A 12,655-nucleotide genomic window follows, 5' to 3' on the forward strand; every position below is an offset into this window, starting at 1 on the left:
ACCTTTGAATCTATAATGATCAACTACTAAGTATGAATGAATGTTAATGCACATGAATGAAACATGAGTGTATGCAAATGATTCTCAATTTAAGAGTTTAGTGAAAGGATGAAAATGGGATGGTAAATTTTGGGGTACAACAGCGTGCCCATAGTTTAAGGCTTTACCAACTTTTCACTTTTCGAACGGTACTCATTCATACACATCTTCTCAATGAGGTCTTTTATTTATGGTTTGGTCATTTGGCGGATAGTACCTCCGACGAAAGCATCCAATAACATGCGAGTTTGACTCTTGAGACCTTTGATGAAGTTTTGCATCTGCTCCATATTATTCATATTATGATTTGGGCATTTGCGCAACAAAAGTTTGAATATTTCCCAAGCGTCACAAAGTGACTCAATTTCCTACTGCTCAAAATTAAAAATTTCTGCTTGGCACTCGGTAAACTGAGTAGTAGTAAAAAATATTTCAAGGAATTTATCTTCAAATTCCTTCCAAAATTGAATGGTTCCATTTGGAAGTCATAGTAACCAATCTTTTTCCCTTCCAATAAGTGAGAAACCAAACAACCGTAACTTTACTTGGTCATCCATGACATCATCAGGTTTGCACATCGAAGTAGTTTTGTAGAAGGTTTGCACATCCGTGGTCTCTAATAGAATTCACTCAAATGTATTGTCTCTTAGACCTGAAAGCACACAATTCTTGATATCAAAGTTAGCAGGGTCTGTCAGTACAAACCCTCTAGAAACTTGTCCTTCATCTGTTCATTTACACTAGTCCCCCGTAGTGAGGGGATATGCAACTTCCCTGATGACTTTTTCTTCAGAGTTAGAAGACCTTAATAGTTTCTCTTCTTCTGATATTCTTTCATCCAGAGCTGCTTCTCTAACTGCTTTTCTGAGAGCATGTGCGGCTCTTTCAATTTCTAGATCAAATGGAATTAATATTGATCTTGAACTGCACATGCACAAATAAAAAATACCTCATTAGCACTATGATAAACACGAAAATAAAATAAACATTATAAATACTAAAAATAAAAACTACAAAGACGTTGCCTTGTTGAAATATCAACAGTCCCAGACAACAACGCCAAAAACTTGATGACTTCTCGGCAAGTGTACCGATAGTGTCACGATAATAAAAGATCGAATCCACATGGATTATGTTCGAACAAGCCAACAATTGTGCAATGTAAAGGAAAACAATAAATGGAGGGGGGTTTCAGGTTTCAGAACGAAAAAACAAACTACGAGTTTAAAACAGAAATATTAAGACAATTAGGTTATGTATCGAATCCCCTTATCCTTTCTTATTGATGTATGATGCCTTGTATGAATAATCTTATCCTTATAATCTCACAACAAATATACAAGACCTCTATAACTAATCCCTCATGAAATAACTCACTACTCACTTCGGATCTTCCTATTCCTAGTCCACCAACATAAGTAGGATTAGGCGATATACATAACGTTAATTCCTTATGCCACTACTCGGGGTCTCCTATCCCTATTCAACCAACGTAAGTAGAACAACTACCCTAGGTCCAACAGATATGCTAAGGGTCAGTAATCCCTATTTGTCCATTATCAGATTAACAGAATATCTTAAATAAAAAGCATTAAGATTAAGAAACAACTGAATAAGATAATAATTCAAAGGATTCATACAAAGTCAAACCCACATATAATTCCAACAAGATTGAATAAGATTCATCATAACCCAACCCAACCTAGAGGAGCTCAGTTACTCATTATTCAGAAAATAATACCATAATTGAAAGATGAAAATAACATAATAAGTCCCTTGAAGAGATGGCCTCCAATGGCTTCAAATGCTCTAAAAATCACCACTTGTGCTCTCTAAATTGTGCTTCAGTATCCAAAATTTGTAAACATTGTCAAATTGCTGAAAATCCCCTAAAAAGAGCTTAGAACGGGTCAGAAAAAGCCCAAAAAATGCCTATCACGCGCATTATAGATGCATTGCGCGATGTAACTCATACATCTCTATCGCCCACGTGATTCCTCGTGATGGTGCACGTGATTATTCTAGTAGCTACGTTAAAAAAAACTCTTTTCACCAAAATTTTCAATAAGTCTTGTAGCGGTAAATTCATGATCATCAAGCTATGGATAAGCAAGACATCAAATAACAAAAGTCGCCACCGCGCTTTTATTGTTTCTAAGGGAAAAAGGAAAAAGTACGAACAAAACCCAAAAGTAAGAAGTTTTCAAATCAAAACTAATAAAATGTCAGAGATTACATGTAAGGGGGTTGGTTACACAGAGGGAAGGTGTTAGCACCCAAAGTGTCCTAGGTACTCCTAGGGAGCCCTTTTTTGTGTGCATATGTACTTTGTACAAAGTGATGTTTACAAACAAATAGAGTGAGGGGATGAGAAGAGAATTCATTAATTATATTTTTCTGTTTGACAAGACCTTCAGACTTGTGCCTACGTACCAACATAAAAATGAGAGATCAAAACCTCATAGTTCGTGATACAAATTTCAAAATGAATGCATTGCTTTTAATAAAATTTAAGTTTGAAAGGTACAAAGGCCTAAAAATGGTTGGAATGAGTTAGTTCTTTTTGGCTTTTTGAAAGTTTAAGTCAAGTATAATTAAGTTCATTTAAAAGTTTGATTAAGAAAAGAAGTTTGAAAATGCAATGGCATAAGGCCAAAGTTTCTAGTTTGCAAAGTGGTCAAAATTTAGAAAAATAACAAGTTCAAGCAGAGAAGTTTTTTTTAAAAAGGAGGAAGAGATTTTGAAATTAAATAGATGGAGAGGAGATGAATAGACTAATCCTATGCACAAAATTAAAAGTTAAGAATTGAAAAGATTTGATCGATGGGTAGCAATCCAATAGGCAAGAATGCCATATAGAAACCCGAAGTTCCCTTGGATATTAGAATCAAGAAACAAACAATACATACAATATTAACTTGAAGAGCAAGGCATCAAATAAAGATAGCCACATCCAAGCTTTAGCCACTCCATGATCTTCTTCAAGTTTGCCCATGTAGCAGATGAATTCCATAATGCCATAAGTCACAGGCTCAAAATAACAGCTTCATAATGATCATGTTGTAGATGAACTCAAAGGGATCTTCAAAGATGTATCAGATGAAGTTTCAAATTGCAAGCACTTGGTTACACAAATGTTGGCATTGGCCAAATCCTTTAGCATAGGGACGTTGCCTAGATTCTAAGTCCAATTGGTCCAAGATCAAGTCAACAGTCCACACAAAAGTTTTTTAGGGTTTTTGTTCTTATTATGTACATTAATGGTCAAAGACCACACAAACAAACAAAAATATACACAAACAAGGTATATCACACAATATGGTTCAAATGGACAAAGTGAAAATTGCATTAACACAAACAATTAGAATGGTATGAATAATGGCAAATGAGCAGAGCTTAAAAATTAAAGTGCATTAAAATAAAGGACTTGAAATTAAATGTTAGTTGTTAATGAGTTAGAAGTTAGTATTGTTTTGCCTTTGCTTTTCATTTTAAGTCATTCTTTGGAGAACACTCAACCCACTTATCACAAGCATGGATCCTTGAACCAAGACATCTTCCAAAGGAAGGAAAAAAGGCCAAGTTTCCACACAATACCATGAAAGAGGGGAGACTTATAATCTCACTAACTAGAATGTTATGCCTTTTTGTGTCACAAATTTAGCGCTATGTTAAGCAATCGTAATTGGACTTATGTAGAAGTCACAACTATTTGAGGTCGGGCAATAGAATTTTGGTGTTAATTCATGTTAAAGACATAGTATAATGGACTATGCTCATGAAACATACCACACACAAAAAGAATATGCAAAAGAGGTGGCCTAATCTCATCCATACTTATGTTGATTTTACAATCAACTAGCCTTAGGATTTAGAGATATCATAGGCCAAATGAGATGAATGCATAAAGAATGGGACTGAGATGAAGAGGGAGGGGAATGGATCAAAACTCAAATTGGTGAAAGGAGGAATTTTACCAAATTAATATCATCCAATCATTTTGGGAGATGGAATGTACATTCCATTAATCCCCTAAATCCAATGATATTAACTTGACAAAGTCAAATCAACCTTGACCAAGGCCCAACAACAAGAGTCAAACTTATATAAGTCATCACAATAGGTCAACATAATTAATTGGCATTTATTCAAATTAAAAATACTAAAATAATACATTTAAATTAAATATGGTTTGTCAAATTCCGAAAACCTCATCAAAACACCAAAGAAATGGCCATGAGATTTATCATAGGTCAAAGGACCTTGGAGAAAAAATTTCAGAATTTTTAAAGACTTAAAAGTATTTTTAAACAATTAAAAACAATCACAAAATCAATTAAATAATGAAAAATGTTAATAATGATCCAAAAAATAATTTTAATTCAAAATATGAAAGAGGAAATTATTTGAAATTATTTAGTGAAACTCTCATATTTTTTGGATCAATATTAAAATTAATATGAATTAATGAAAATAAGATAATTAAAATAAAAAAATCAGAAAATAGCAAAAAACGTGGACCACTTGATCTGCCTCATAAATTGAGGTGGCATATCAAGTGGTGAGAAACGCGCGTTCCATGGTACACGCTAGTCAGCGTGCCACACACTTGGTCATTACAAGCTACGTCCCTGATTAAAACATTTTAAATCCATCCAATGGCTCAGAACACTTCCAGCTCATCGCCGGAGCCAAAGGTCGGTCATCTTCTCCGATGACCCTGGCCGGACTGGTTCTTTCATCACCATAACATAAATGAAAAAGGAGGGCATGACCTGAAAGATAAAATGGTGTAGATCACGAATATCACCTCAATTTTAAGTAACTCCACGTATATAGAAAGATATGAGGAGTTGAATTTTGAGGTGTGTCAATTGAGTTGCTTCGATTTGACCTCTAAGCAACTCAATCTTCTTGCCTACATTGGTAGGACTTCAGACAACCAAAGATCCAAGAGAATTGATGAAAATTGAGTGAGAATCGAAGAGATGAAGTTTTCTGAAAATTACCTTCAATGCTGTGCAGAACTTGATGTTGCTTGCTTCAAACACGATCTGATCACACTTGAGAAGCTTGCAGGAAGTGATTAGCAAGGGTGCAAGGCTTTGGATCCTGGAGTTTTTGAATCTCCAACAGTTGAGATTCAAACTCAATTTTCAAATTGAAAATTCTCAGGTTTTCCTTTAGAATAAGAGGGTTTGAATTGGGGGGCAAAGCTGGCGCGTAAGGTATGGTTGAATTGAGCACAGAGCTCATATATTTATAGCATGAGGGAGTGATATTTGCACACTTGAAAATTTGGCCAAATTTAGCAATGTGAATGGCACGAGTGCATGGGCATGTACAGGCCCATGAGGCAATGCATTAAGGTCCAAAATGAATCATGTTGAAATCTGAATGAAGCTTGATTGGCAAGGCAATGTGAAATGAAGTTTGTACATTTGATTTCCTCCAATGATGCAGCTCTGTTAAAGCCATGCGCAGCCCTAGGAAACCTCATCCAAAATGCATGAGCTTGGGTTCTTTGGAAATCTTGGATCAAGAGGAAGAAGTTTTATGTTAAACACTTTTTCATTTGGAGCTTGGATCATGGTGAATTTTGAGGTGGAAGTTTGGAAATTTCAACATGTTGAAATTTTTTCTAAGTGTCAAGCCATATATCGCAATATTCCACCTTACTTAACTTTTCATGTGAGATTCAAATGAGAAAAGTGTCTTCATCAAAGTTGTACATATTTCAAAGACCTTTAAAATGGTCACTAGTTTCATGTCATTTGGATTTAGAATGATAGAGTTATGCATTTTTGAAGTTTGGAAAAATCACTTGTTCAATGGTATAGGTAAAAAATGACCTATAATGTATCCTCATATCACATGCTCATAAAAGTTGAATTTGCTTCCACTCCAAAGATAAAAGTTGAAGTAGACATCTTGAATTTGATTGGGAAACTTGGAAATATTTCATCTCATAAAAATAAAGCAAGTTATGGCCTTGGGAAGTTGACTTTCAAATTAGGGTTTAGACAAAATGACCTATAATGTTTCAACATAGAAAATGATTTTCCAAGCAAAACTAGATCTAGGTATCAACATGAAAGTTGTTTGCAATGTCATTTATAGTAACTTTGTTATTGGAATCATTTTCATATGGTGAAAATTGTAGGAGATAAGGTCTAGGGAGACCCAGTTTTGATCAGATGGATTCATCTGGCCAACCACCATCAACCAACTTGCTAACCTTCAATTCTCTTGACTTTCTTGGCCCATGGTAGATCATATATGCATAAGATGATGAATTTTGAAGTGTCCCTTAATAAATTTGATCAATTTGTGAGATATCTTGTTGGAGAATTTACTCAAGATACCCTGTCAAACTAGGGTTTCCAAGGCAAATCACCCTCAAACTCTTGAAGACAACTTGATCAATATGGCATGTAGAGATAAATGGAACTCATATATGATGCTCATAACCATTATTGGATCAATTCATGGTTGTGCTCTTTGTCATGAGGGTCTCAAACCCTAAGTATGAACTTGTTAGATCAATGAGGATCATGCCCTACCTACAAAAGAGTTAGGCAACTACAAAGACATACTTTTGGTATTTTGGTTAGTAAAAATGATAAAATACAAGTATGATACAATCACATGGTGCTTGGTGATCTCTCCCAAAACAAACCCAATGAAAGAGGGGTATGTAGGATGCCAAGGTGTGATCCCAATGCTAATGCATATGATGAAATTGCATGAGGGATCTTAGGGTCAAAATTGGGGTCTTACAAGTATCATTCTTTCATACTTGACTATTTTTCAGTCATTCTTGGGTATTTCTTCTTCTTTTTGGCTAATATTTCCCTTGTTTTTCACCGATTCTTCACCTAATTGATGGGCTGTCATGAATGAGTTTGAAAGGTTCAGTTCAGTGAACACAAGGAATGGTATTTAGACTCCGGTTTATCTACTCATATGATAAGGATGAAGGATTGGTTTGTTAAAATCAATTGTTCCATGAACGACAAAGTGAAGTTCACGGATGATCCCACTCTAGCGGCCGATAGGATCGATGATATTTAGATCATGAGAAAGGATGGTGTACATTCCTTGATCAAATATGTATTATAAATTCCATGAATCAAATGTAACCTTCTAAGTATTGGCCAATTACTTGAGAAAGGTTACAAGATTCACATGGAAAACAAGGGGTTGCATGTTATGAATGCAAACGAGGTTTTGGTCCTTGAAGCTCCTATGGCTTCCAATAAAACCTTCAAGGTTGAGCTGAAGGTTATGGAGCATAGATGTATTGCTACAACAACAAGTCGATATGAGTGTATATGGGACTATCGTCTTGGGCATCTCAATTTCTAAGATCTCGAAGACTTGCAAAAGAATAGAATGGTAACGGGGTTGCCATTGATATACATACCGACTGGAATTTATGAAGAATGTGTTCAAGAAAAGCAACATAAGGGTAAATTCAGCAAGGATGCAGGTTGTAGAACTCAGAATCACCTTGAGGTGGTATATTCGGGTGTATATGGACTGATGCAAGTAGATTTCATTGTTGGCAATATATATTTTGTCACATTATCGATGATTATAGTAGAAATATAATGACATACCTAATCAAGAGAAAGGATGAGGTATTTGAAGTGTTTAAGAATTACAAGTCCATGGTTGAGTAGGAAAACATTCACAAGCTCAAAGTGCTCAAAATGGACGGTGAAGGCGAATATGTATCAAAAGACTTTGAGAGGTTTTGTGATCAATAAGGGATTGTACATGAGGTTGTAACACCCTATACATCACAGTAAGATGGTGTTTCCAAAAGGAAGAATTGATCGATCATGAACATTGTAAGAAGCATGTTAAAGGGGGAAAACTTATCAAAAGAGTCATAGGGAGAAAGAGTATCCACAACTGCCTATTTTTTGAATAAGTGTCCAAAAAAGAAGCTTGAAAAGGTAACACGGGAGGAAGCGTGGCTGAGGTTCAAACTGAATATGAACCACTTGAGAGTTTTCGGTTCCGTAGCATAGAAAGAAGTTGGATATTAAGGGAGAAATGGTGACACTTGTCGGGTATCACTTTACTAGTGGTTATGAGTTATTTGATTCACCAAACAGGAGGGTTGTGATCATCCGAGACATGATTTTTGACGAGATAAAGCAACTACAGTATCCTAGACCGGTTACGTAAAAGTTGTAACCGTTTATAACTTTAAAAATTTAGATTCTGCAGAATTTGGAAGTGCAAAAACGCTTGTTACCGAAGCTCGAATTGAAAACAATGTGAGAAGATCAACAAGGCAAAGAGGTTTACCTCAAAGACTCCAAGATTGTGAGCTATTCCGAGATAACTAAGTCAATGATGATGGTGACTTCGTCCATTTTTCACTTATGGTCAAATATGAAGCCATTAAAATGGAAGTGGCTTTAAGTGATCCAAAATTGATTTGTGCTATGAAGGAGGAACTGGAATATATTCAGAAGAACAATATTAGGGATTTGGTTGATCTACCGAACGTAAAGAAGCCAATTGGTGTGAGACGGGTATTCAAAGTGAAGGCAAATCCCAAGAGTGAACTAATCAAGCATAAGGCTAGATTAGTTTGAAAAGGACTCTTGCAAAGAGAAGGCATAGGATTTGAAGAGATATTCACATCGGTTGCTAGGATTGAAACCATTGACTATTTATTGGTATTGTGAATAACAAAAATTGGCCTATCTATCAAATGAACGTCAAAATTGCATTTTTGAACATGCCATTTGAAGAAGAGGTGTATGTAGAACAACCTTCTGGTTTTCTTGCGAGAAACCGAGAGCTAAAGTTCTACAAGTTGAAGAAGGCAATGTACGGTTTGAAGCAAGCTCCAAGATATTGGAACAAAAGGATAAATGATTTCTTAAATAAGTTTGGCTTCAATAAATGTGTATCCGATCATGGTGTGTATTTGAAGACGGATACAAGTGAAAGAGTAATTATCCTTTGTCTATATGTATACGACTTATTGATAACGGGAAGCAACAAAAAGTGCATTTCTAAGTTCAAGTGTGAACTTATGAAAGAATTTGAAATGACTGACCTTGGCCTCATGACATACTTCCCTGGAATTGAGTTCCACAAGCCTAAAATGGGACTTATCATGCACCAAAGAAGGTATACAGTTGAGATATTAAAGAAGTGTGAAATGGAGAATTGTAATGCGTCCATTACTCCGGTTGAACCGAGGCTACAGTTGTCAAAAAGTGAGGATGAGAAAGATGTTGATCTAACTCAGTGTAGGATACTGATTGGATCCTTGCATTATTTGTGCAATACACGACCAAACTTGGTGTTTAGTGTCAGTGTTGTGAGCAAATTCATGGAGAAACAAAAGGTGTCTCACTTGGAAGAAGACAAGAGGATCCTAAGATACGCCAAAGGAACAATTGGATGCAGAATTTTCTTTCCCAAAGTGTACATGGGCATAAGAGGAAATTTTTTCGGTTTTATCGATCCCAATTGGTGCGGAGATAAATATGGTCAAAAGTCTACAAATGGATACATCTTTATGTTTGGTAGAACGTCAACCTCATGGTGTTTGAAGAAGGAACCGGTAGTTGCACTCTTGTCTTGTGAGGCCGAGTACATTGTTGCTTCTTTATATGTGTGCCAAGTCGTGTGGCTAATAAATCTATTGAAGGAGCTAGGAAACAATGACGGTGATGTTGTTACACTTATGATTGATAATGTTTTCATGATTAATATTTCTTAGAATCCAATTGCACATGGGTAGAGAAAACATATTGAGATGAGGTTTGACTACTTGAAGGAACTTGTTAGTGAAGGAAAGTCAAGATTGGAATATTGTAGAAGTGAATATCAAGTGGCTGGTTTGTTGACTAAGGGAGTTACAAATGATGTGTTCAAAAGTTTTTTAGATGAGCATGGGCATGGAAGAGTTAGAACACTTAAATTAAGATGGTGTGCTAAGAGTTTTTAATAATTCAAGTGTTGTAACTGGTTAACACGGGGGTGTAACCGGTTACAAATGGGCGAGAATTACTTCTAAGATGAAGAAACTAAAGAATCATCATGGGCATAACTGGTTAGTGTAATCAGTTACCATCGAATGGATTTATTTGTTGTATCAGCTATAACTAGTTACAAGTTTAGTATAATCGGTTACAAGTCCAAGAGTTCTGTTTTTTTAGTTATTTGATTGTTTAATTTGTATCATAATCACTTGTAACAATCTTGTGGTTCCAATCTTATGGTTCCAAGTTCTAACAATGCTCAACATATTATAATCTATAATTTAGTGTGCAATCCAAATAGTCATACCAATATGTATAAAGTTAAATGATTGGAAAATTGATATTTAACAATACTTGGATTCATTGAATAAGAGTCTTTTAGCAATAATCTTGAAATAAGAAAGTGTATAGACAAGTGATTCAAGTTTGTTGGTTTGTGGATCTTCCTCAACCGATACTCCTAGATATTTTTTGGGAGTTTGAATGGAAAGGGAGAAGATGGCTTTAAACAAAGGGAATGATTGAGTGAAAAGGATATAAGGATATAGGTAAGGAGGGTGTTGGAGGATTTATTTATAATTTAAAAACCAAAATTTCATAATTTAGAGGACCTAAAAAATTATATTGGAGGAGGAGTTTGGAGGAACTTGGAGGGTATGGACAAATTATTCAAATATAATTTATGTTATTATAGTATTATAAAAATTAAAAATATGTTATGATAAACACTCTTTTATCATTCTATGCAAAATCCTTTTTTCAAAAAATGATAAAGATTTCTCTATATTAAAAAAACATTTTCCAAAACTCTCCCCCCTCCCTCCCCCAAAACATAGTTCTAATTCCTTGAACACTTTCCAGATGGAGAGAAAATATAAAATGTTTGTGTACGGTATATTGGTGACAGCAACTCAACAACTATTTCACAACACCACTTTTTTTCCTGATGTGGAATGTAACACCCCAAATTCATTAATTTATTCAATTGAGTTTTGTTGCTTTATTTTAATAATTTAAATGATTTAATATGTTTTAAATTATTTATTTGATGATAAAATATGTTATGTGGTATTTTGCGGTTATTATAATTTTAATTAGTTTATTTAATTAAAATAGTAGAATATTAACTAAATAATTAGAAAATGACAAATAATGAGATTTGGGTGGAAAATGGAATTATGAGAAGTTATGGTGTAAGTGGTGAGAAATAAAATTAAGTTGGTCCAAGGTGAAGTTATTAGAAATATGAATTTTAGGTTAGAATAAATAGGAAGAGAAAGGGGATCCAGTTTCACTAATACGTAAAAACTGCAGAAGTGAGAAAAATAGGCAAAGTGAAAAGAGAAGAAAATGGCTTAAGGGAGGATAAAATCACCATATCTAGAGTTCTTTTTCTAGAATTCTGAGGTAAGGGGAGAAAACTACTCAATTAAGAGTGTTAATTTCATGAAAGGGTAGTGAGGACACCTTAATTCTCCTCTAGGTTTTTCTCTTATTTTGCCATTGTTGATGTGTGTGAATTATTGGTTAAACGATGAAATTAAATGTTAATTTGTATGATTTCAACCTATTAATATGATATAATTATGTATGAATTGTTTATAGTCGAGTTTGGATGCATTGAATGTCAATGGCAGAAAAACGCATTTTGTGTTCTGCCCAGGGGTGATGACCATCACCTGCGTGACGGGAAGACCCTTGGATTCTGTTGAGGGATGACGAATCAGGTTGAATGGTGACGAGTGATGTGAGGAGATAACAGTTAGGTTATCATCTCCATGATGGTCGTCATGGCCTGAAAACAGACCATCATGGTCTATGCGGCCTGTTTTAACGTTTCGATGCGGATTTCAGTGTTGTTTCTGAACACGATAATTATTTGATGTTGTTTTATGATGTTTTATGTATTGGGGTGAGAATCAATATGCTCTGAATGTTATCGAATGAGTACACGATTAGTTGTTGATAAATTGTGAGCTTGCATAAATGTTGATATAGATTAGTGAATTAATGTAGATGAATGTGGTGGTTGTCATATGTGTATAAGGAGAACACTCAACTAGTCACCCACAAGTATGAGAACTTTACATCATCATAGAGAAGGGCTCCAACTTCGATAATGATCAACAAATATGCCACTATCTCTCTTAGGTGGAAAAGAATTACCATCAATATTACGGGGATAAGAGAATTAGATCTCAACTATGGAAATGACTCATGTCTAAACTTTGAGAAAAAGTTTTAAAAGAAAAAGTGCATAAAGGACACAAAATAATTTCAATGAATTATGTATTTTTTTAGTTTTTTGAAATTGGTTTAAATATGCTTAAGATGTGTTTGAATTTATTAAGAAAAAGGTTTTGAAAATCACTTGACAAAAGTCAAGGTTTATAAAGAAAGTGGTTCAAGTTTGAAAACAAGAAATCTTTGAACAGAGATAGGAGATTTTGAAAATTAAAAAAGGAGAAGAGAATAAGAGACTATCCTAGAGCATAAAGTAAAAGCTAGGGAGGAAAGATCTAACTAAGAGATAGCAATCTTTATGACATAAGTCAAGCAAGAATTCCCTCATTTGGCTTAAGCCTTAAGCAAGCCAA

At 34.8% G+C, this 12,655-nt stretch overlaps 1 protein-coding gene across 1 annotated transcript; it reads left to right on the forward strand.

Moving 5' to 3' along the window:
- Positions 1 to 8,800: 8,800 nt before the first annotated feature.
- On the forward strand, positions 8,801 to 9,796 carry LOC127137904 (uncharacterized mitochondrial protein AtMg00810-like). Its single transcript, XM_051064311.1, has one exon. The coding sequence runs from the start codon at positions 8,801 to 8,803 to the stop codon at positions 9,794 to 9,796; it is 996 nt and encodes a 331-aa protein (XP_050920268.1).
- The last annotated feature ends 2,859 nt before the right edge of the window (positions 9,797 to 12,655 follow it).

This window comes from Lathyrus oleraceus, chromosome 4, assembly GCF_024323335.1.
Source record: "Lathyrus oleraceus cultivar Zhongwan6 chromosome 4, CAAS_Psat_ZW6_1.0, whole genome shotgun sequence".
Lineage (NCBI taxonomy): Eukaryota > Viridiplantae > Streptophyta > Magnoliopsida > Fabales > Fabaceae > Lathyrus > Lathyrus oleraceus.

Coding starts and splice junctions, on each gene's coding strand:
- LOC127137904 (XM_051064311.1), top strand. CDS start 8,801: ATGCCATTTGAAGAAGAGGTGTATGTAGAACAACCTTCTGGTTTTCTT.